The sequence below is a fragment of the Lissotriton helveticus genome, chromosome 2_1 (assembly GCF_964261635.1).
Source record: "Lissotriton helveticus chromosome 2_1, aLisHel1.1, whole genome shotgun sequence".
NCBI lineage: Eukaryota > Metazoa > Chordata > Amphibia > Caudata > Salamandridae > Lissotriton > Lissotriton helveticus.
In genome coordinates, this window is record NC_136059.1 from 34,365,713 (window position 1) to 34,389,077 (window position 23,365).

Here is a 23,365-nt window from a genome sequence, read left to right on the forward strand (position 1 = left end):
AGCAGTACGTTGGTGTCCAGGGCCGGCAGTGTGTCAGTGTGCAGGGTCAGCAGTGTGTGAGTATGCAGGGTGAGCAGAGTGCGAGTATGCAGGGTGAGCAGAGTGCGAGTATGCAGGGTGAGCAGAGTGCGAGTATGCAGGGTGAGCAGAGTGCGAGTATGCAGGGTGAGCAGAGTGCGAGTATGCAGGGTGAGCAGAGTGCGAGTATGCAGGGTGAGCAGAGTGCGAGTATGCAGGGTGAGCAGAGTGCGAGTATGCAGGGTGAGCAGAGTGTGAGTATGCAGGGTGAGCAGAGTGTGAGTATGCAGGGTGATCAGTATGTAAGTATGCAGGGTGATCAGTATGTGGGTGTCCAGGGCCAGGAGTGTGTGAGTGTGCAGGGTCAGCAGTGTGTGAGCATGCAGGGTGAGCAGTACGTTGGTGTCCAGGGCCGGCAGTGTGTCAGTGTGCAGGGTCAGCAGTGTGTGAGTATGCAGGGTGAGCAGTGTTTGAGTATACAGGGTGATCAGTATACGGGTGTCCAGGGCCAGCAGTGTGTCAGTGTGCAGGGTCAGCAGTGTGTGAGTATGCAGGGTGAGCAGAGTGCGAGTATGCAGGGTGAGCAGAGTGCGAGTATGCAGGGTGAGCAGAGTGCGAGTATGCAGGGTGAGCAGAGTGCGAGTATGCAGGGTGAGCAGAGTGCGAGTATGCAGGGTGAGCAGAGTGCGAGTATGCAGGGTGAGCAGAGTGCGAGTATGCAGGGTGAGCAGAGTGCGAGTATGCAGGGTGAGCAGAGTGCGAGTATGCAGGGTGAGCAGAGTGCGAGTATGCAGGGTGAGCAGAGTGCGAGTATGCAGGGTGAGCAGAGTGCGAGTATGCAGGGTGAGCAGAGTGCGAGTATGCAGGGTGAGCAGAGTGTGAGTTTGCAGGGTGAGCAGAGTGTGAGTATGCAGGGTGATCAGTATGTAAGTATGCAGGGTGATCAGTATGTGGGTGTCCAGGGCCAGGAGTGTGTGAGTGTGCAGGGTCAGCAGTGTGTGAGCATGCAGGGTGAGCAGTACGTTGGTGTCCAGGGCCGGCAGTGTGTCAGTGTGCAGGGTCAGCAGTGTGTGAGTATGCAGGGTGAGCAGTGTTTGAGTATGCAGGGTGATCAGTATACGAGTATACAGGGTGATCAGTATACGGGTGTCCAGGGCCAGCAGTGTGTCAGTGTGCAGGGTCAGCAGTGTGTGAGTATGCAGGGTTAGCAGAGTGCGAGTATGCAGGGTGAGCAGAGTGCGAGTATGCAGGGTGAGCTGAGCGGAGTGCGAGTATGCAGGGTGAGCAGAGTGCGAGTATGCAGGGTGAGCAGAGTGCGAGTATGCAGGGTGAGCAGAGTGCGAGTATGCAGGGTGAGCAGAGTGCGAGTATGCAGGGTGAGCAGAGTGCGAGTATGCAGGGTGAGCAGAGTGCGAGTATGCAGGGTGAGCAGAGTGAGAGTATGCAGGGTGAGCAGAGTGCGAGTATGCAGGGTGAGCAGAGTGTGAGTATGCAGGGTGAGCAGAGTGTGAGTATGCAGGGTGAGCAGAGTGTGAGTATGCAGGGTGATCAGTATGTAAGTATGCAGGGTGAGCAGAGTGCGAGTATGCAGGGTGATCAGTATACGAGTATACAGGGTGATCAGTATACGGGTGTCCAGGGCCAGGAGTGTGTGAGTGTGCAGGGTCAGCAGTGTGTGAGCATGCAGGGTGAGCAGTACGTTGGTGTCCAGGGCCGGCAGTGTGTCAGTGTGCAGGGTCAGCAGTGTGTGAGTATGCAGGGTGAGCAGTGTTTGAGTATACAGGGTGATCAGTATACGGGTGTCCAGGGCCAGCAGTGTGTCAGTGTGCAGGGTCAGCAGTGTGTGAGTATGCAGGGTGAGCAGAGTGCGAGTATGCAGGGTGAGCAGAGTGCGAGTATGCAGGGTGAGCAGAGTGCGAGTATGCAGGGTGAGCAGAGTGCGAGTATGCAGGGTGAGCAGAGTGCGAGTATGCAGGGTGAGCAGAGTGCGAGTATGCAGGGTGAGCAGAGTGCGAGTATGCAGGGTGAGCAGAGTGCGAGTATGCAGGGTGAGCAGAGTGCGAGTATGCAGGGTGAGCAGAGTGCGAGTATGCAGGGTGAGCAGAGTGCGAGTATGCAGGGTGAGCAGAGTGCGAGTATGCAGGGTGAGCAGAGTGCGAGTATGCAGGGTGAGCAGAGTGTGAGTTTGCAGGGTGAGCAGAGTGTGAGTATGCAGGGTGATCAGTATGTAAGTATGCAGGGTGATCAGTATGTGGGTGTCCAGGGCCAGGAGTGTGTGAGTGTGCAGGGTCAGCAGTGTGTGAGCATGCAGGGTGAGCAGTACGTTGGTGTCCAGGGCCGGCAGTGTGTCAGTGTGCAGGGTCAGCAGTGTGTGAGTATGCAGGGTGAGCAGTGTTTGAGTATGCAGGGTGATCAGTATACGAGTATACAGGGTGATCAGTATACGGGTGTCCAGGGCCAGCAGTGTGTCAGTGTGCAGGGTCAGCAGTGTGTGAGTATGCAGGGTGAGCAGAGTGCGAGTATGCAGGGTGAGCAGAGTGCGAGTATGCAGGGTGAGCAGAGTGCGAGTATGCAGGGTGAGCAGAGTGCGAGTATGCAGGGTGAGCAGAGTGCGAGTATGCAGGGTGAGCAGAGTGCGAGTATGCAGGGTGAGCAGAGTGCGAGTATGCAGGGTGAGCAGAGTGCGAGTATGCAGGGTGAGCAGAGTGCGAGTATGCAGGGTGAGCAGAGTGCGAGTATGCAGGGTGAGCAGAGTGCGATAATGCAGGGTGAGCAGAGTGTGAGTATGCAGGGTGAGCAGAGTGTGAGTATGCAGGGTGAGCAGAGTGTGAGTATGCAGGGTGAGCAGAGTGTGAGTATGCAGGGTGATCAGTATGTAAGTATGCAGGGTGAGCAGAGTGCGAGTATGCAGGGTGAGCAGAGTGTGAGTATGCAGGGTGAGCAGAGTGTGAGTATGCAGGGTGATCAGTATGTAAGTATGCAGGGTGATCAGTATGTGGGTGTCCAGGGCCAGGAGTGTGTGAGTGTGCAGGGTCAGCAGTGTGTGAGCATGCAGGGTGAGCAGTACGTTGGTGTCCAGGGCCAGCAGTGTGTCAGTGTGCAGGGTCAGCAGTGTGTGAGTATGCAGGGTGAGCAGTGTTTGAGTATGCAGGGTGATCAGTATACGAGTATACAGGGTGATCAGTATACGGGTGTCCAGGGCCAGCAGTGTGTCAGTGTGCAGGGTCAGCAGTGTGTGAGTATGCAGGGTGAGCAGAGTGCGAGTATGCAGGGTGAGCAGAGTGCGAGTATGCAGGGTGAGCAGAGTGCGAGTATGCAGGGTGAGCAGAGTGCGAGTATGCAGGGTGAGCAGAGTGCGAGTATGCAGGGTGAGCAGAGTGCGAGTATGCAGGGTGAGCAGAGTGTGAGTATGCAGGGTGAGCAGAGTGTGAGTATGCAGGGTGAGCAGAGTGTGAGTATGCAGGGTGAGCAGAGTGTGAGTATGCAGGGTGATCAGAGTGCGAGTATGCAGGGTGAGCAGAGTGTGAGTATGCAGGGTGAGCAGAGTGTGAGTATGCAGGGTGAGCAGAGTGTGAGTATGCAGGGTGATCAGTATGTAAGTATGCAGGGTGATCAGTATGTGGGTGTCCAGGGCCAGGAGTGTGTGAGTGTGCAGGGTCAGCAGTGTGTGAGCATGCAGGGTGAGCAGTACGTTGGTGTCCAGGGCCGGCAGTGTGTCAGTGTGCAGGGTCAGCAGTGTGTGAGTATGCAGGGTGAGCAGTGTTTGAGTATGCAGGGTGATCAGTATACGAGTTTACAGGGTGATCAGTATACGGGTGTCCAGGGCCAGCAGTGTGTCAGTGTGCAGGGTCAGCAGTGTGTGAGTATGCAGGGTGAGCAGAGTGCGAGTATGCAGGGTGAGCAGAGTGCGAGTATGCAGGGTGAGCAGAGTGCGAGTATGCAGGGTGAGCAGAGTGCGAGTATGCAGGGTGAGCAGAGTGCGAGTATGCAGGGTGAGCAGAGTGCGAGTATGCAGGGTGAGCAGAGTGCGAGTATGCAGGGTGAGCAGAGTGCGAGTATGCAGGGTGAGCAGAGTGCGAGTATGCAGGGTGAGCAGAGTGCGAGTATGCAGGGTGAGCAGAGTGTGAGTATGCAGGGTGAGCAGAGTGTGAGTATGCAGGGTGAGCAGAGTGTGAGTATGCAGGGTGAGCAGAGTGTGAGTATGCAGGGTGATCAGTATGTAAGTATGCAGGGTGATCAGTATGTGGGTGTCCAGGGCCAGGAGTGTGTGTGTGTGCAGGGTCAGCAGTGTGTGAGCATGCAGGGTGAGCAGTACGTTGGTGTCCAGGGCCAGCAGTGTGTCAGTGTGCAGGGTCAGCAGTGTGTGAGTATGCAGGGTGAGCAGAGTGCGAGTATGCAGGGTGAGCAGAGTGCGAGTATGCAGGGTGAGCAGAGTGCGAGTATGCAGGGTGAGCAGAGTGCGAGTATGCAGGGTGAGCAGAGTGCGAGTATGCAGGGTGAGCAGAGTGCGAGTATGCAGGGTGAGCAGAGTGCGAGTATGCAGGGTGAGCAGAGTGCGAGTATGCAGGGTGAGCAGAGTGCGAGTATGCAGGGTGAGCAGAGTGCGAGTATGCAGGGTGAGCAGAGTGCGAGTATGCAGGGTGAGTGTTGGACAGGCCGCATGGTCGGGCTGCCCCCCCTCCCCGCAGTAGGACCTGGACCCTGGCTCTCCCTGCATCCCCGGCCAGAGTCCCTAAACGACCACCCGAAGTACCCTGCAATCCCTCCACTACAAGACACCAGCCCCGGACCCAGCTGGCCCGGGTCACCATCCACACCACGACATCGAACCGGCCGCCATCTTGGGGCACTGCAGCACGAGGCCGCGTGGCCTCAACTCGACCCTAACCCTGGGCCCGGCCGGCCCCGACATCGGAGGCACCAACCTCCCCCCAGGAGGCAGAGTGACCACTTGGCAAATCAATGGGAGAAGGAATCGTCAACGGCTCCCCTCCGCCAGGTGTCGATCACCCCCGGCCGCCCTGGGCGCTGGCTCCACCCCCCTGCTGGGTGTCTGGACTCCCTCATCCCGGACCTCCCGGCCCCCAGGCGCGAGGGTCCGGACATCAAAGGGAACCAGACCTATAACTGGGGCAGTGCCAGACCAGGAAGGCAGTTGTATCCTGGAGTCGAGAGACCCGAGAAGAACTCATCCGTGACTGGCCTGCTGGCGCTGCCGCGGCCCTCTGCCTCGTGAACCCATCTTGGCCTGCTGGCGCTGCCGCGGCCCTCTGCCTCGTGAAACCATCGTCTTGGCCTGCTGGCGCTGCCGCGGCCCTCTGCCTAGTGAAACCATCTTGGCCTGCTGGCGCTGCCGCGGCCCTCTGCCTCGTGAAACCATCGACTTGGCCTGCTGGCGCTGCCGCGGCCCTCTGCCTTGTGAGACTACCATCTTGGCCTGCTGGCGCTGCCGCGGCCCGATCCACAGACCCTCCAGCTCGAGGATTGTGAGCTCGCCCCTTACCACTACCTGTACCGATCCGGTACCAAGACTGTCCCGCTACCCCCTTTCCCTACAGAGACTAGAAGTGAGAGGACCCCCGGGTCCGAGATATCCTGTATCGCTGATATCCTTGCCTTAAGAACCTTATATAAAGCATTGAACTCGACTTGGTGTGGTGCCTGTTTGTGGGGAGGGAGGTAACTTGTCTGTACGATCACCGGAGACGGTCCCCCTCGGGGATCTCTCCCTCAGTATCCGGCCGACCCTCAGGGTCCCCGTCTAACATTGGTGGCAGCGGTGGGATCCGAACCTACGCATAATCGTACAGAAAGTCACCCGACCCACGACACACGACCACCATGACAACAGAGAGCGGAACAACGGAGAAATTCCAGATGGAAAAATTGGAAGACTACAACCACCGAGAACTGAAGCAATATTGCATGGAACTTGGTCTCCCAACCACGGGTCTGAGTACGAAGGAAGACTTCAAACGAGCCCTAGAAGCCTGGGCGGAAACGGGTACGGCCGTACCCCGAACACAAACGACCGAAACGAGCCCCGCACCAACTAAAGAAAGAGCGGGTCTCTCCCTGGAAGAGATCCGAGAAAGAGAGAAAACCCGACTCCACGAATTAGAACTAGCCCGACTTCGCTTGGATGGAGAACTCAAGCTGGCCGAACAAAAAATAACCCTGGAACACTTACGGCTCAAGGAAGAGCGAGAAGACAAGCAAAGACAGAGAGAGCTAGAGGAAAAGAAACTAGAGTACGAACATGAGCGCGATCTCAAAGCACTGGAGATCCAGAAACAGAATAAAGACCTCGGGCTCCCCGAACGACCGACCCCGCCTGCCTCGACCGAACCCAAGGTTCACATCCCCAAAGATGTCATCCGGGAATACCACAAGAACGATGATATACAGCAGTGGTTTAAAGCCTATGAGGTGGCAATGACCTCCCACCGGATTCCCCGAAGCGATTGGGGAGCCGGATTATGGGGGAGGTTTGTCAACGAAGGGCGGGACGCCCTGCTGCAACTCCCGGACCAGCTGATGACCTCCTACGACCACATGAAGGCCGCCCTCCTCACTCGATACGGGCTCACACCTGAGATGTACCGCCAACGGTTCCGCGACTGCAAACGGATTCCGGGTACAACTTGGGTGGAGTACGTGAACTTTTTTAGCCGAGCCTTCGAGGGGTGGATCAAGGGCAACAAAGTAACCACCTACGAACAACTCTTTGACCTTATCGTATGGGAACACCTGTCGAACAACTGCTTCGTGGAGCTCCGGCAACACCTCCTGGACAGTAAGCTAACCGACCCTCGACAACTCGCCGTCGAAGCCGACCGGTGGGAAAGCACCCGAGTTGGCCGGAACGCACCCAGCGAATTATCCAGACCGTATCGCCCCCGAGGGGGAGGAGGGAGTCAGGGTCGGGGGAGAGACCCCGGCCCCTCGTCACCCCCCAGAAACCCCTCGACCCCGGTTGGCCGAGGAAGCCCTGCCGTCCGGGCCGGTTTCCGGGCCAACATTACGTGCCACAGGTGCCAGCGACCCGGCCACTACGCCAGTGATCCCAACTGCCCAAAGAATCCGAACACTACCCCCCGCCAAGTTGCAGCGGCGGCCCTAGGGGAAGAACTAATCCCGGAAGACCAAGAAGAGTACGAGACCGATCCCTCTGAATGGGCGCCCGCCGCCATGGCACTGGTCTGCTTAGGGGAGAGAGACATGATTCCGCGGGCCCCCCTTCCCGCCAACACCCAGAAGTACGGTCAATGGGTCAACATTAATGGCCGCCGGGCGGAAGCCCTCCGCGACACCGGGGCCAGTGTAACGGCGGTCCGACGCCACCTCGTCACTCCCGACCAAATCTTGCCGAACATTCTTTGCCCTGTCCGATCAGCCGACAACTCCGAAAGCCTATGCCACATGGCCTGCGTCCCCTTCGAGTGGGGAGGAGTAACAGGGATGTTAAAAGTAACTGTCCGCGATGATGCCCCCGTGGACTGCCTCCTAGGAAACGACCTTGAAAGCTCTCCATGGGCAGCTGTCGAACGGAGGGAGCACCTGGGGATGCTTGGCCTCCCCGAATGGGTCTGCGTCACGACCCGGTCCATGACCGCCCGCGCGGTCCCCAGCCCAGAAGAGCCCGAGTGGCCAGAACCTCCTCCCGCGCTCATCCCAGAGGAGGCCGCCCCAGGAGCCAGTCCATTGACCCAAACCGAAGAAGGATCCGACCAGCTTCGGGACGTCCCTGACCTGGCACAATGGCGGCAGGAGGGAGGCCCCACGCAGGAACAATTCCGGGCCGAACAGAAAACCTGTCCCTCTCTCGAAGGACTCCGGCAGCAAGCCCTGGCCCAGAGCACCGGGGATACCTCGGGGGCCCACTGGATCTACTGGGACCAAGACCTGCTCTACAGCGAGCAGAAAGTGGCGGAACTAGGGGCCAGTCGGGTGCTGGTGGTGCCCCTTCGCTTCCGAGACTTCCTCCTGAACTTAGCCCACGATGTCCCCCTTGCCGGACACCTGGGGCAGGATAAAACCTACGACCGCCTGGTGACCCATTTTTTCTGGCCCCACATGCGAAAGGATGTCACCAACCACTGCAAGGCCTGCCCCACCTGCCAGGCCAGCGGAAAAAGTGGCCGAAAAATCAAAGCACCATTGCAACCCTTTCCTGTCGTCACCACCCCGTTTGAACGAGTGGGAATAGACATTGTGGGGCCCCTCGACCCTCGAACAGCCCAAGGACACCGGTTCATCCTGGTCCTCGTAGACCACGCCACTCGCTATCCCGAGGCCATCCCTCTTCGGACGGTGACGGCCCCCGTGGTGGGCCGGGCCCTGATGGGGATCTTCTCCCGGGTGGGGTTCCCCCGGGAGGTCGTCAGTGACAGGGGCACGAACTTTATCTCCAGATATATGAAGTCTCTTTGGCAACAATGCGGGGTCACCTACAAATTCACGACCCCCTATCACCCGCAAGGAAACGGACTGGTCGAGAGGTTCAACCGCACCCTCAAGGGGATGATTATGGGCCTAGAAGAACCCCTTCGACGCCAGTGGGACGTGCTACTTCCCTGCCTCCTGTTTGCCTATCGGGAGGTCCCGCAGAAGTCCCTCGGCTTCAGCCCATTTGAACTCCTGTACGGGCACCCCGTCCGGGGCCCCCTCAGCCTAGTCAAGGAAGGTTGGGAGCAGCCTCCCCAGAAAACTCCCCCGGACATCTACAGGTACCTCCTGGCTCTCCGCAACCAGACCCGGCAGTTCCGAGACACCGCCAAAGCCAATCTCGAGGCCAGTCAGGAGGACATGAAGAGGTGGTACGATCAGCACGCGTCCTCCATTGAGTTCGAACCGGGACAACAGGTCTGGGTGATGTCCCCGGTTGAACCCTGTGCACTCCAAGACCGATGGTCCGGGCCCTTCAAGGTAATCGAACGCAAAGGGCCCGTCACCTATTTAATCGACATGGAGACTGCCCGGAACCCCCTACGGGTCCTCCATGCCAACAGGCTAAAACCCCATTTTGTGCGATCCGAGCTCAGCCTCCTGATGGCTACCGATAATGGGACAGAAGAAGACTCCGAACCCCTTCCGGACTTACTGAGGGCCTTCGAGCAGGATGGCTCAGTGGAAGGGGTCCAGCTCTCCGAGGCCCTGTCCCCGGAGCAACGCCAAGACTGCCAAACGCTCCTGAGGCGGTTCGCCTCCCTGTTCTCCCTCACCCCCGGAGTCACCCCCTGGTGCCTCCACGATGTGGACACCGGGGACAGCCCTCCTATCCGACACCGGGCATACCGCGTACCAGACCGGGTACGAGCCTGCATCCAGACCGAGGTGTCCAAAATGCTGACCCTGGGAGTGATCGAACCCTCAGACAGCCCCTGGGCAAGCCCAGTCGTCCTGGTTCCCAAGGCGGCCGCCCCGGGCGTTGCCCCTGAGCTCCGGTTCTGCGTGGACTATCGGGGGCTGAATGCAGTTACCAGGACCGACGCTCATCCCATCCCCCGGGCCGACGAGCTAATTGACCGGATGGGGGCCGCCCGCTACCTGAGCATCTTCGACCTAACAGCGGGCTACTGGCAGATCGGCCTCACCCCTCGGGCCCAAGAACGATCCGCCTTCTCTACCCCAGACGGGCACTACCACTTTAAAGTCATGCCCTTCGGCATGAAAAACGCCCCGGCCACGTTCCAACGGCTGGTAAACCAGGTACTGGCGGGCCTGGAAGACTTCAGCGCCGCCTACCTGGACGACATTGCTGTGTACAGCCACCAGTGGACCGACCACCTCCGCCACCTGCGGGAGGTTCTACACGCCCTCCAGCAAGCCGGGGTCACCATCAAGGCCAGTAAGTGCCAGGTTGGCCAAGGGTCCGTGACCTACCTGGGACACCAAGTGGGAAGCGGGCTAGTGGCTCCTCTCCAACTCAAGATTGCTGCCATCCAGGCCTGGCAACCCCCTACGACCCAAACGGAGGTCCGGGCCTTCCTGGGGCTCACCGGATACTACCGGCGGTTCGTGAAGGACTATGGCAGCATCGTGGGGCCCCTCACAGAGCTCACCTCCAAAAAGGGCCCCAAAACCGTCAACTGGACCCTGGACTGCCAATCGGCCTTCGAGAAACTAAAGACCGCCATGTGCACGGCCCCCGTGCTCCAGGCTCCCGACTACAGCCGGGAATTCATTGTGCAGACGGACGCCTCCGATCATGGTGTGGGGGCCGTCCTCTCCCAACTCAACGCCGAAGGGGTCGACCATCCGGTGGTCTTCATCAGCAGACGCCTCTTGCCCCGAGAACAGCGCTGGAGCACCATTGAGAGAGAGGCCTTCGCCGTAGTCTGGGCACTCAAGAAGCTCCGGCCATACCTCTTCGGCACCCACTTCCGGGTGCAAACAGACCACCGACCCCTGCAATGGCTGATGCAAATGCGGGGGGAAAACCCGAAGCTGTTGCGCTGGTCCATCTCCCTGCAGGGGATGGACTTCACGGTGAAACATCGTCCAGGCCAGGACCACGCCAACGCCGACGGCCTGTCACGCTTTTTCCGCCTCAGCGAGGAGAGTCCCCAGGAAGATGGCTGACTCTCCCCGCCTTCAGCTGGGGGGGACGCATGTTGGACAGGCCGCATGGTCGGGCTGCCCCCCCTCCCCGCAGTAGGACCTGGACCCTGGCTCTCCCTGCATCCCCGGCCAGAGTCCCTAAACGACCACCCGAAGTACCCTGCAATCCCTCCACTACAAGACACCAGCCCCGGACCCAGCTGGCCCGGGTCACCATCCACACCACGACATCGAACCGGCCGCCATCTTGGGGCACTGCAGCACGAGGCCGCGTGGCCTCAACTCGACCCTAACCCTGGGCCCGGCCGGCCCCGACATCGGAGGCACCAACCTCCCCCCAGGAGGCAGAGTGACCACTTGGCAAATCAATGGGAGAAGGAATCGTCAACGGCTCCCCTCCGCCAGGTGTCGATCACCCCCGGCCGCCCTGGGCGCTGGCTCCACCCCCCTGCTGGGTGTCTGGACTCCCTCATCCCGGACCTCCCGGCCCCCAGGCGCGAGGGTCCGGACATCAAAGGGAACCAGACCTATAACTGGGGCAGTGCCAGACCAGGAAGGCAGTTGTATCCTGGAGTCGAGAGACCCGAGAAGAACTCATCCGTGACTGGCCTGCTGGCGCTGCCGCGGCCCTCTGCCTCGTGAACCCATCTTGGCCTGCTGGCGCTGCCGCGGCCCTCTGCCTCGTGAAACCATCGTCTTGGCCTGCTGGCGCTGCCGCGGCCCTCTGCCTAGTGAAACCATCTTGGCCTGCTGGCGCTGCCGCGGCCCTCTGCCTCGTGAAACCATCGACTTGGCCTGCTGGCGCTGCCGCGGCCCTCTGCCTTGTGAGACTACCATCTTGGCCTGCTGGCGCTGCCGCGGCCCGATCCACAGACCCTCCAGCTCGAGGATTGTGAGCTCGCCCCTTACCACTACCTGTACCGATCCGGTACCAAGACTGTCCCGCTACCCCCTTTCCCTACAGAGACTAGAAGTGAGAGGACCCCCGGGTCCGAGATATCCTGTATCGCTGATATCCTTGCCTTAAGAACCTTATATAAAGCATTGAACTCGACTTGGTGTGGTGCCTGTTTGTGGGGAGGGAGGTAACTTGTCTGTACGATCACCGGAGACGGTCCCCCTCGGGGATCTCTCCCTCAGTATCCGGCCGACCCTCAGGGTCCCCGTCTAACAGTGAGCAGAGTGCGAGTATGCAGGGTGAGCAGAGTGCGAGTATGCAGGGTGAGCAGAGTGCGAGTATGCAGGGTGAGCAGAGTGCGAGTATGCAGGGTGAGCAGAGTGTGAGTATGCAGGGTGAGCAGAGTGTGAGTATGCAGGGTGAGCAGAGTGTGAGTATGCAGGGTGATCAGTATGTAAGTATGCAGGGTGATCAGTATGTGGGTGTCCAGGGCCAGGAGTGTGTGAGTGTGCAGGGTCAGCAGTGTGTGAGCATGCAGGGTGAGCAGTACGTTGGTGTCCAGGGCCGGCAGTGTGTCAGTGTGCAGGGTCAGCAGTGTGTGAGTATGCAGGGTGAGCAGTGTTTGAGTATGCAGGGTGATCAGTATACGAGTATACAGGGTGATCAGTATACGGGTGTCCAGGGCCAGCAGTGTGTCAGTGTGCAGGGTCAGCAGTGTGTGAGTATGCAGGGTGAGCAGAGTGCGAGTATGCAGGGTGAGCAGAGTGCGAGTATGCAGGGTGAGCAGAGTGCGAGTATGCAGGGTGAGCAGAGTGCGAGTATGCAGGGTGAGCAGAGTGCGAGTATGCAGGGTGAGCAGAGTGCGAGTATGCAGGGTGAGCAGAGCGCGAGTATGCAGGGTGAGCAGAGTGCGAGTATGCAGGGTGAGCAGAGTGCGAGTATGCAGGGTGAGCAGAGTGCGAGTATGCAGGGTGAGCAGAGTGCGAGTATGCAGGGTGAGCAGAGTGTGAGTATGCAGGGTGAGCAGAGTGTGAGTATGCAGGGTGATCAGTATGTAAGTATGCAGGGTGAGCAGAGTGCGAGTATGCAGGGTGAGCAGAGTGTGAGTATGCAGGGTGAGCAGAGTGTGAGTATGCAGGGTGATCAGTATGTGGGTGTCCAGGGCCAGGAGTGTGTGAGTGTGCAGGGTCAGCAGTGTGTGAGCATGCAGGGTGAGCAGTACGTTGGTGTCCAGGGCCGGCAGTGTGTCAGTGTGCAGGGTCAGCAGTGTGTGAGTATGCAGGGTGAGCAGTGTTTGAGTATGCAGGGTGATCAGTATACGAGTATACAGGGTGATCAGTATACGGGTGTCCAGGGCCAGCAGTGTGTCAGTGTGCAGGGTCAGCAGTGTGTGAGTATGCAGGGTGAGCAGAGTGCGAGTATGCAGGGTGAGCAGAGTGCGAGTATGCAGGGTGAGCAGAGTGCGAGTATGCAGGGTGAGCAGAGTGCGAGTATGCAGGGTGAGCAGAGTGTGAGTATGCAGGGTGAGCAGAGTGTGAGTATGCAGGGTGAGCAGAGTGTGAGTATGCAGGGTGATCAGTATGTAAGTATGCAGGGTGATCAGTATGTGGGTGTCCAGGGCCAGGAGTGTGTGAGTGTGCAGGGTCAGCAGTGTGTGAGCATGCAGGGTGAGCAGTACGTTGGTGTCCAGGGCCGGCAGTGTGTCAGTGTGCAGGGTCAGCAGTGTGTGAGTATGCAGGGTGAGCAGTGTTTGAGTATGCAGGGTGATCAGTATACGAGTATACAGGGTGATCAGTATACGGGTGTCCAGGGCCAGCAGTGTGTCAGTGTGCAGGGTCAGCAGTGTGTGAGTATGCAGGGTGAGCAGAGTGCGAGTATGCAGGGTGAGCAGAGTGCGAGTATGCAGGGTGAGCAGAGTGCGAGTATGCAGGGTGAGCAGAGTGCGAGTATGCAGGGTGAGCAGAGTGCGAGTATGCAGGGTGAGCAGAGTGCGAGTATGCAGGGTGAGCAGAGTGTGAGTATGCAGGGTGAGCAGAGTGTGAGTATGCAGGGTGAGCAGAGTGTGAGTATGCAGGGTGATCAGAGTGCGAGTATGCAGGGTGAGCAGAGTGTGAGTATGCAGGGTGAGCAGAGTGTGAGTATGCAGGGTGAGCAGAGTGTGAGTATGCAGGGTGAGCAGAGTGTGAGTATGCAGGGTGATCAGTATGTAAGTATGCAGGGTGATCAGTATGTGGGTGTCCAGGGCCAGGAGTGTGTGAGTGTGCAGGGTCAGCAGTGTGTGAACATGCAGGGTGAGCAGTACGTTGGTGTCCAGGGCCGGCAGTGTGTCAGTGTGCAGGGTCAGCAGTGTGTGAGTATGCAGGGTGAGCAGTGTTTGAGTATGCAGGGTGATCAGTATACGAGTATACAGGGTGATCAGTATACGGGTGTCCAGGGCCAGCAGTGTGTCAGTGTGCAGGGTCAGCAGTGTGTGAGTATGCAGGGTGAGCAGAGTGCGAGTATGCAGGGTGAGCAGAGTGCGAGTATGCAGGGTGAGCAGAGTGCGAGTATGCAGGGTGAGCAGAGTGCGAGTATGCAGGGTGAGCAGAGTGCGAGTATGCAGGGTGAGCAGAGTGCGAGTATGCAGGGTGAGCAGAGTGCGAGTATGCAGGGTGAGCAGAGTGCGAGTATGCAGGGTGAGCAGAGTGCGAGTATGCAGGGTGAGCAGAGTGCGAGTATGCAGGGTGAGCAGAGTGCGAGTATGCAGGGTGAGCAGAGTGTGAGTATGCAGGGTGAGCAGAGTGTGAGTATGCAGGGTGAGCAGAGTGTGAGTATGCAGGGTGAGCAGAGTGTGAGTATGCAGGGTGATCAGTATGTAAGTATGCAGGGTGATCAGTATGTGGGTGTCCAGGGCCAGGAGTGTGTGTGTGTGCAGGGTCAGCAGTGTGTGAGCATGCAGGGTGAGCAGTACGTTGGTGTCCAGGGCCAGCAGTGTGTCAGTGTGCAGGGTCAGCAGTGTGTGAGTATGCAGGGTGAGCAGAGTGCGAGTATGCAGGGTGAGCAGAGTGCGAGTATGCAGGGTGAGCAGAGTGCGAGTATGCAGGGTGAGCAGAGTGCGAGTATGCAGGGTGAGCAGAGTGCGAGTATGCAGGGTGAGCAGAGTGCGAGTATGCAGGGTGAGCAGAGTGCGAGTATGCAGGGTGAGCAGAGTGCGAGTATGCAGGGTGAGCAGAGTGCGAGTATGCAGGGTGAGCAGAGTGCGAGTATGCAGGGTGAGCAGAGTGCAAGTATGCAGGGTGAGCAGAGTGCGAGTATGCAGGGTGAGCAGAGTGCGAGTATGCAGGGTGAGCAGAGTGCGAGTATGCAGGGTGAGCAGAGTGTGAGTATGCAGGGTGAGCAGAGTGTGAGTATGCAGGGTGAGCAGAGTGTGAGTATGCAGGGTGATCAGTATGTAAGTATGCAGGGTGATCAGTATGTGGGTGTCCAGGGCCAGGAGTGTGTGAGTGTGCAGGGTCAGCAGTGTGTGAGCATGCAGGGTGAGCAGTACGTTGGTGTCCAGGGCCGGCAGTGTGTCAGTGTGCAGGGTCAGCAGTGTGTGAGTATGCAGGGTGAGCAGTGTTTGAGTATGCAGGGTGATCAGTATACGAGTATACAGGGTGATCAGTATACGGGTGTCCAGGGCCAGCAGTGTGTCAGTGTGCAGGGTCAGCAGTGTGTGAGTATGCAGGGTGAGCAGAGTGCGAGTATGCAGGGTGAGCAGAGTGCGAGTATGCAGGGTGAGCAGAGTGCGAGTATGCAGGGTGAGCAGAGTGCGAGTATGCAGGGTGAGCAGAGTGCGAGTATGCAGGGTGAGCAGAGTGCGAGTATGCAGGGTGAGCAGAGTGCGAGTATGCAGGGTGAGCAGAGTGCGAGTATGCAGGGTGAGCAGAGTGCGAGTATGCAGGGTGAGCAGAGTGCGAGTATGCAGGGTGAGCAGAGTGCGAGTATGCAGGGTGAGCAGAGTGCGAGTATGCAGGGTGAGCAGAGTGCGAGTATGCAGGGTGAGCAGAGTGCGAGTATGCAGGGTGAGCAGAGTGTGAGTATGCAGGGTGAGCAGAGTGTGAGTATGCAGGGTGAGCAGAGTGTAAGTATGCAGGGTGATCAGTATGTAAGTATGCAGGGTGATCAGTATGTGGGTGTCCAGGGCCAGGAGTGTGTGTGTGTGCAGGGTCAGCAGTGTGTGAGCATGCAGGGTGAGCAGTACGTTGGTGTCCAGGGCCAGCAGTGTGTCAGTGTGCAGGGTCAGCAGTGTGTGAGTATGCAGGGTGAGCAGTACGTTGGTGTCCAGCGCCAGCAGTGTGTGAGTGTGCAGGGTGAGCAGTGTGTGACTTTGCAGGGTGAGCAGTGTGTGAGCGTGCAGGGTGAGCAGTATGCAGGGTTAACAGTGTGTGAGTGTGTAGGGTGAGCAGTGTGTGAGTGTGTAGGGTGAGCAGTGTGTGCGTGTGTAGGTTAAGCAGTTTGTGACTGTGCAGGGTGAGCAGTGTTTGAGTATGCAGGGTAATCACTATGTGAGTATGCAGGGTAATCAGCTTTTCACCAAGCTCACACACACCACCAGCCGTCACTGCAAGCTTTCACCAGGCGCACACACACACCATTAACCATCAGTGCACACTTTCACCAGGCATACACACACCACCAGCCGTCAGTGCACGCTTTCACCAGGCACACAGAGTAGTGAGTGCAGAGTAGTGAGTAGAGTAGTGAGTAGTGAGTGCAGAGTAGTGAGTAGTGAGTGCAGAGTAGTGAGTAGTGAGTGCAGAGTAGTGAGTAGTGAGTGCAGAGTAGTGAGTAGTGAGTGCAGAGTAGTGAGTAGAGTAGTGAGTAGAGTAGATTAGTGAGTAGTGAGTGCAGAGTAGTGAGTAGTGAGTAGAGTAGTGAGTAGAGTAGTGAGTAGTGAGTGCAGAGTAGTGAGTAGTGAGTGCAGAGTAGTGAGTAGTGAGTGCAGAGTAGTGAGTAGTGAGTGCAGAGTAGTGAGTAGTGAGTAGAGTAGTGAGTAGTGAGTAGAGTAGTGAGTAGAGTAGTGAGGTGAGTAGAGTAGTGAGGTGACTAAAGTAGTGAGTGCAGAGTAGTGAGTAGTGAGTAGAGAAGTGAGTAGTGAGTTGAGTAGTGAGTTGAGTAGTGAGTAGAGTAGTGAGTAGAGTAGTGAGTAGAGTAGTGAGTAGAGTAGTGAGTAGTGAGTGCAGAGTAGTGAGTAGTGAGTAGAGTAGTGAGTAGTGAGTGCAGAGTAGTGAGTAGAGAAGTGAGTAGTGAGTTGAGTAGTGAGTAGAGTAGTGAGTAGAAAGTAGTGAGTTGAGTAGTGAGTAGAGTAGTGAGTAGAGTAGTGAGTAGAGTAGTGAGTAGAGTAGTGAGTAGAGTAGAGTAGGGAGTAGTGAATGCAGAGTATAGTAGTGAGTAGAGTAGTGAGTGCAGAGTAGTGAGTAGTGAGTGCAGAGTAGTGAGTAGAGTAGTGAGTAGTGAGTAGAGTAGTGAGTAGAGAGTAGAGTAGTGAGTAGTGAGTAGAGTAGTGAGTAGAGTAGTGAGTAGAGTAGTGAGTAGTGAGTGCAGAGTAGTGAGTAGAGTAGTGAGTAGAGTAGTGAGTAGAGTAGAGTAGTGAGTAGAGTAGAGTAGTGAGTAGAGTAGAGTAGTGAGTAGAGTAGAGTAGTGAGTAGGACATCACAGGCAGCAGCTGTGCAAGCTTCTTACACTCACAAGGAGACCACAGGCAGCAGAGGTGCAAGCTTCTCACACTCACAAGAAGGACATCACAGGCAGTAACGGTGCAATATTCGCACACTCACAAGGAGATCACTGGCAGTACACACCACATGAACACACTCCATAACACATAGCAACAATACATTGGCATTTACAATGCCATTAGCTCAAACTCAAATAAATCCGAGCCCGATTGCATTTCTAATGCTTGTTGTGATTTGGTGTAAATTCGTTCAGTCGATTTTGAGATCTTTGGATGTTTGGACTTTCGAGAGTCTCAGAGACTCTCGCGATGGTGACAATTTAAAAATAGAGCGCTCTGATTGGCACACGGAGCTTTATTTCCCTTAGGCAATCTCACTCCCATGGTAATCAGACTCCTGTGAGAGTGAGTGCTCTGAATGGCTGCCAGCAACATGAGAAACATGTTGCTGGCAGCCATTACAAGTGCCTGTCCTGAAGTTGTAAAACACATAAAGATAGATGGGAGAAGGGTATGGATACCATGACCCCCTAAGCCCTATATCCCAGGGAGCCCACCCGTAGGACATAACAATGTCCCTACCTGCTAGTGCGTGTGCAGGAAAACCTGTGGTTGCTCTTGCTTGGCGGGAGCATTTTTAAATCTCCCGCCAAGCGGGAGCAAACACCAAGTCCGCTCCCAGAGGGCGGGAGTTTCATAAATGCTCCCTCCCACTGGGAGCAGACTTCAGATTTTTTTACCTGCCCGCAGTGATGCAGGAAGAGAAACAGATCTAATATTGTACCCGCCTGCCGGGAGCAGCAATAGGAGCTGCTTCTTGCAAGTGGGCACCCACCCCCAACGGTGCTGTGCTCCGGGAGAATGGGGTCCCTAGGACTGAAATCAACCTGGGGAGGGAGCTGTGTTCCCCTTTTCCCCATAATAATTGCACTGGGCCCCAGGGGTCGCGGGTCACTGGGGCCGATTTTGGCCCCAGGATGGGAGCTGTGTGCACCCCTCTCCAAACAAGCATGCCAGGCCATGGAGGATGGGGGTCGCTGGGGCCTAAATTGGCTCATAAAGGGGGGGGCGTGTGCCACTCCTCCTCAAATAAGCATGCCAGGCCTCTGCAAAATGCACCTGGCCATAGGGGATGGGGTCCCTGGGAGGAAATAAACCCGAGAGGCCGGCTGCATGCCCAGTTTCCCTGTAAAATGTACCATGCTCAGAGGTTGGGTCCCTGGGGCAAAAATCAGCCCGTGGAGGGGGGTCACCAGCCTACCTCTCCATAGAGAGCACGTCAGACGCCAGGGGGTGGGGTCCCTGGGTCAAAATTGGCCCATGGAGGTGGGACACACGCACCCCCTCCCCTTAATTTTGAAAAGTGGCACAAGGGGATGGGGTCCCGAGGGCCTAAAGTCTTAGGGAGGGGGCCCCATGGTCCCCCCACTCCATTCTTTAAATAAGTAGCCCTGGGGAATGGAGTCCCCGGAGCCGATTACGGCTCGGTAGGGGGTCCGCATGGCCCACTCCCCTTTAAAAAATAACAGCCTTGGGGATGGGGTTCCCAGGGCCAAGCCCTATGGCCAACTCCCCCAACGGTCGTGCGCAGTGTGGGGTTGGCGGCCAGGCCCTGCACCCACCCTGCCATGCACAGCCAAAGGCTGGGTGCCGCCGAGGCTGCATTTACGTATGGTAATTAATTATATCTTTTAAAAAACTAGAAATTCATGGTTTGGATAACAGAGATACCCTCGGTGACACACAATTCATAAACACAGATTTCAGCCAGAGGTGCAGCTCTCAGCTCTCAAGAAAGCAGAGCTATTTCTCAGGATGCACAGATCAGACAGAGAGGGATAAGAAAGCAATAAGATCTCCCAGGGTCTACTACTTTCATTACATTACTTCTTTCAAAAACTTTATTCGGTTTTTATGTATAAAAAAAAACCATAAAAGTACAGCATATAAAAATACTGAGTACATCTAGACACAGTGCACATTAAAACAGATAGGCATATTATAACCATTAAAATTAGAAAGACATGACTTCAACATCCTCTCATTATCAGACTACCCTTATGTTCAGACTGTTTCCTAATACACAGAACGTGGTTCAGGTCAGTGTAAATGGCACACCATACTTCGGCTGATTCTAGTTGCTGAAGAAAAGTTAATGCAGGAAAACAATTTGTAAACAAGTGTCTCCCGAACAGAGGCTTAATAAAACTAGCTCTAGATCAGTCATAAAAATGACAGAAAAACATGAAATTGAGCGTACCTTTAGTTGAGAAAGGATCAGATGGGCATGTGCCTAACATTAGTGACCAGTCGTCACCGTGAGGAAATGACACCAGACGATGCAACATGCTGAATCTAAACCTAGTCAGCAAGAACCTCTGTTGGGAGTCCTGGATATTAATCAAATAGAGTTGTAAAACCAGTGAGGGAGATCATTCGAGACAGGGGTTGACAGTAGTTTTAAGTTCAGCTTGGTGGTCGCTCTTCCTCAAACACCCGTAAACACTTCTGTTTAAGTTCTCTGATTTGCTCATCCCAACTAAAGTTAAAGGCTCATTGAATGCATCGGTTCTCCCCGGGTGTTTGATGTCCTTCAGCCATGGAATTTCAAGACCCGATAGAGGGCTTAACAGTCCGTTATGATGGACCTATTAAATCTAGTTTCCTCTTTCGTCCAGACCCTATGCCACACTAAAAGCAGGCAAAGTTTTGTAAGGGCACAAGAATGACGCTGTACTCTTAGGGGTGACAACATTTTCTGAGGCAGGTCATTTCACCAATTTCTAACACAGGCAACCTAACACGCCCCCAAATGCCAGCCTCATAAACAGCCACTGAGATGCACTGTGCCTGACATATGGAAACATTTGTTTTAAGGATTTAAGACCTTATTCGGAGGAAAGCACAAAAGGGGACGAAGTTGCCTTCACAAACTGGTCATTCCTGCCGTTAACTGTTGTGTCCACCTGCCTTTCTGGTCAAAGTTAACCCGCAGATAAGAGAATTAACGGTATACTTGAGTGACACAGTGTTCGAGCAAAATCTATGAGAATTGTTAGCACTAGTACAAGTCATAATAAATGTTTCACCCAGGATGACTTTAAGCCCCAACTCTCCCATGAAAAAAGCAAAATTATCCAATAACATTTGCAAAGCTACAGGTGTGCGGCCAATAAGGACTGCCAGTCCCTGCAGAACAATGCAGGAAATCGTTCGATTACCCATCTGCGGAAGGCCCATGCACCTCTTCCCCCACTACATTACTCAAGTATTTAAACATAGCATAGATCAACTAACAGAAATGCTCATAGTACCATGTCACCAGAAGCCCCTCCACTGAGTGAATTCACCACACACCTGACAGGTACATCCAAATTTGTATCGGTCTCCAAGGAAATCAAAAGACTACACTGGCCGCCCATCAGGAAAGGGGTGCGTTTCAAATCTTTACGCAGTTTTCCAGGCTTTACATGGCCTGGGTGCTGAATATTTGAAACAACGGTTTCAATGGTACACCCAAAAGAACTCTGTGCTCACTAGGACCCAAACTAGTAAGCGTACCACCCACTAAGAAAGCTACGTGGGGGTGAGATGTTTCATCACATGTGCAGCCAAGGCCTGGAATGACCTCTCCTGGAACCTGAGGAACTTCATTGACCTCCTCGTATTCAGAAAGGAACTGAAAACTTGGCTTTTTAACATATAGTATTTCCCACTGATAATCGCCCCAGAAATCTTGAACTCAGAAGAGTTACTATCAGCACCGGGACACCCCCGGGTAACCGTTGAGCTTTAAAAATGCAAATAACATAACACTACCTTGACCTTTCACTTCTCTAATGAATGCCCCTTTATACATTTTCAATACTCTGTTAACATTGTTTTGAATCCTTGTGTCCGTTTTAGTAATTTGGCAAATCTGGTTCTTGTACAGTGAATTAACCATTAGCTCTTACAAACAATTTTTTATTTATCCTGCCTGTCTTCTCAGCCTTTCTTCCACTCTGTTTCTATTTTTGTCTTTACGTCTTACTCTCTTATGCTTTCTATTTTGAATTGTCTCACAAAACTGAAAAGGAGGTCTAGGTGCCTTGTATGCTGTCTCTTTGTGCGTCTGTCTTTTCAGTGTCATCGTCTCTCCTCCTCATCCACTTAAAAAGCTGCCTCTCCTACTGTTATTGACCTTTCTGTTGTCTCTTTATCCCACCCATTATTCTTGCTCGACTCCTGTCAACTGTTTTTCACAATAAATAGTTGACAGCCCTAAGGCTTTTCTCAGTATATTTCTCCCCTTTGCCAACAGACTCTCCCTAACCTCTCTCAGTCGTCATTATTTCATTATCCTCAGCCTAGCTCTGTCATTATTTAGGCTTTTTCTATGTTCTGCCTCTTCTGCTGTTGTCCTGTTCCCAGTCCAGTTCTTCAGTTCAGTTCCTCCTAAGTAACACTGGGCAGAGTTTGCGGAATTGCGCTACGTGAAACTCTGCGAAGTGAAAAAAGAACTCTGCTGCGCTATGCAGAGATCCGCATGCGGAGGAGTGCGATAGAGATATACAGTTCGCTGTGATTTTCGGTGCTGGATGCGTGTCCACACTGTGCTATCATTGCGAACTGCACCATGCACCGTGAAAGCGGGCACTGCTTTCCTTTCTGCCACTGGAGTAGCTTTTTACTCATGCGGCAGCTTTATAAATGTGAATAGGTAGTTTCTCAACGCGAGCGATCGCGAGCATATGGGACATCTCGCAATGAAAAACCTGACCCACCCACGCTTGAGCTCGCCAACATGACGTTGATGAACACCAGCGAGGAAAAAAACTTTCTGAGCACTGAGTAATGCAGAAAACTCTGCAAACACTGCGAGCGGCGCAGAGTTCACCGCCCAGGCTTACTCCTCGGATGATCAAAGCTCCCTTTAGTATTTCTAGATTAATTTAGATGTTGCGTAACTTACACTGAAGGAGGGGGGAGAGTTCAGCAGGAGAACACTACAATAAAGCTGTTTTTGGAATAAAGATTGAGAGCCTCCCGCTGAAATATAAAGTGCTGGTGTGTGTGTGTCTCACCCTAGACACTCTCATGCCTCTCTGCTCAGTGTCTGTCAGCTCAGCTCTCCCCATCTACACTCTCTTCTTGGAGCCTCTGGGCCCTCAGACTGGGTCCCTATTCTGCCCTCCTCTGTGTCCCCTCTCCCTCAGCGGTCTGTCCTTGGCCTGTCTCGTGGCGAGGGGGAGCCAGCACACTTGCATCCCTGGGTGCTGCAGGCTCAGAGTGGTCATGATGTGCGCCTCTGACGTCAGAGGAGCAGTGCCCATGACCTCACACACTACTCTATGTCTCCTTCCTTCACCAGCGGTCTCTCCTTGGCCTCTCTCGGGCTGTCTCGTGGGGAGGGGGGGAGCCAGCACACTTGCATCCCTGGGTGCTGCAGGCTCAGAGTGGTCATGACGTGCGCCTCTGACGTCAGAGCGGCAGTGTCCGTGACGTCACTGCGTGAGACGTACGGAGTCTCCCTCTGCGTCTCCTCTGCTCCCCTCTGTGTTGTCTCCCCTCCCCCCTCGGTTAGCCCCCTGCCTCTTCTCAGAGCCTGGTCCTCCTCCCTGCCCGTCTCTCTCCAGCCCGCCCTGCCCTCTCTCTCCCCTCAGACTCTCTCTCTCCCCTCAGACTCTCTCTCCCCCCTCCCTCGCTCCCCTGCGCCGCCCCAGCCCCTCTGTCTCTTACCGCTGCTCGCCTCGCGCTCCGCTCCCGCCGCACTGCGCCTGCGCGCCACCGTCCACCGCGGTCCCCATAGTAACGACAAACACCGCTTTCTTCCCCAGCGTGCTCGGTTCCCATGGGAACCGGCACAGCTGAACTGTGAATGGACAGACATTCTCTAAACCCCGCCCATTTCTAATGCTAGCTTCCTGGAAGACTGCACGCGAGGAGGCGTGGCGCAGCACTTCGACGTCACCCTCATCACCAGCCGTCAAACGCTATAGGCTGGCGTGAAATGAACTCTGACGTCATAGACACTATGCCGCGCCACTTCCGGCTTACTCTGGTTAGTAGAGCTGTTGATGTTTGTTCGTTGTTATCACTCCCGAGGGGGGGGCACTGGTATAAAATGGTGAAAGGAAAGTTATCTGCGGCACCCCCAGCCGTGCAATCTGAGTGTTGTTCACAGTTTACAACGACAGAGATAATCA

The 23,365-nt window shown here is 55.4% G+C and overlaps 1 protein-coding gene across 1 annotated transcript in view; it reads right to left on the reverse strand.

Annotated features, from left to right (window-relative positions):
• SPAG8 (sperm associated antigen 8) overlaps positions 1-23,023 on the reverse strand; it is a 266,116-nt gene extending 243,093 nt beyond the window's left edge. The window contains exon 1 of the mRNA XM_078674430.1: positions 22,899-23,023. Within this exon, the coding sequence (XP_078530556.1) occupies positions 22,899-22,966 (68 nt within the window). The 5' untranslated portion in view covers positions 22,967-23,023. The remainder of the gene's footprint in view (positions 1-22,898) is intronic.
• Positions 23,024-23,365: the final 342 nt, after the last annotated feature.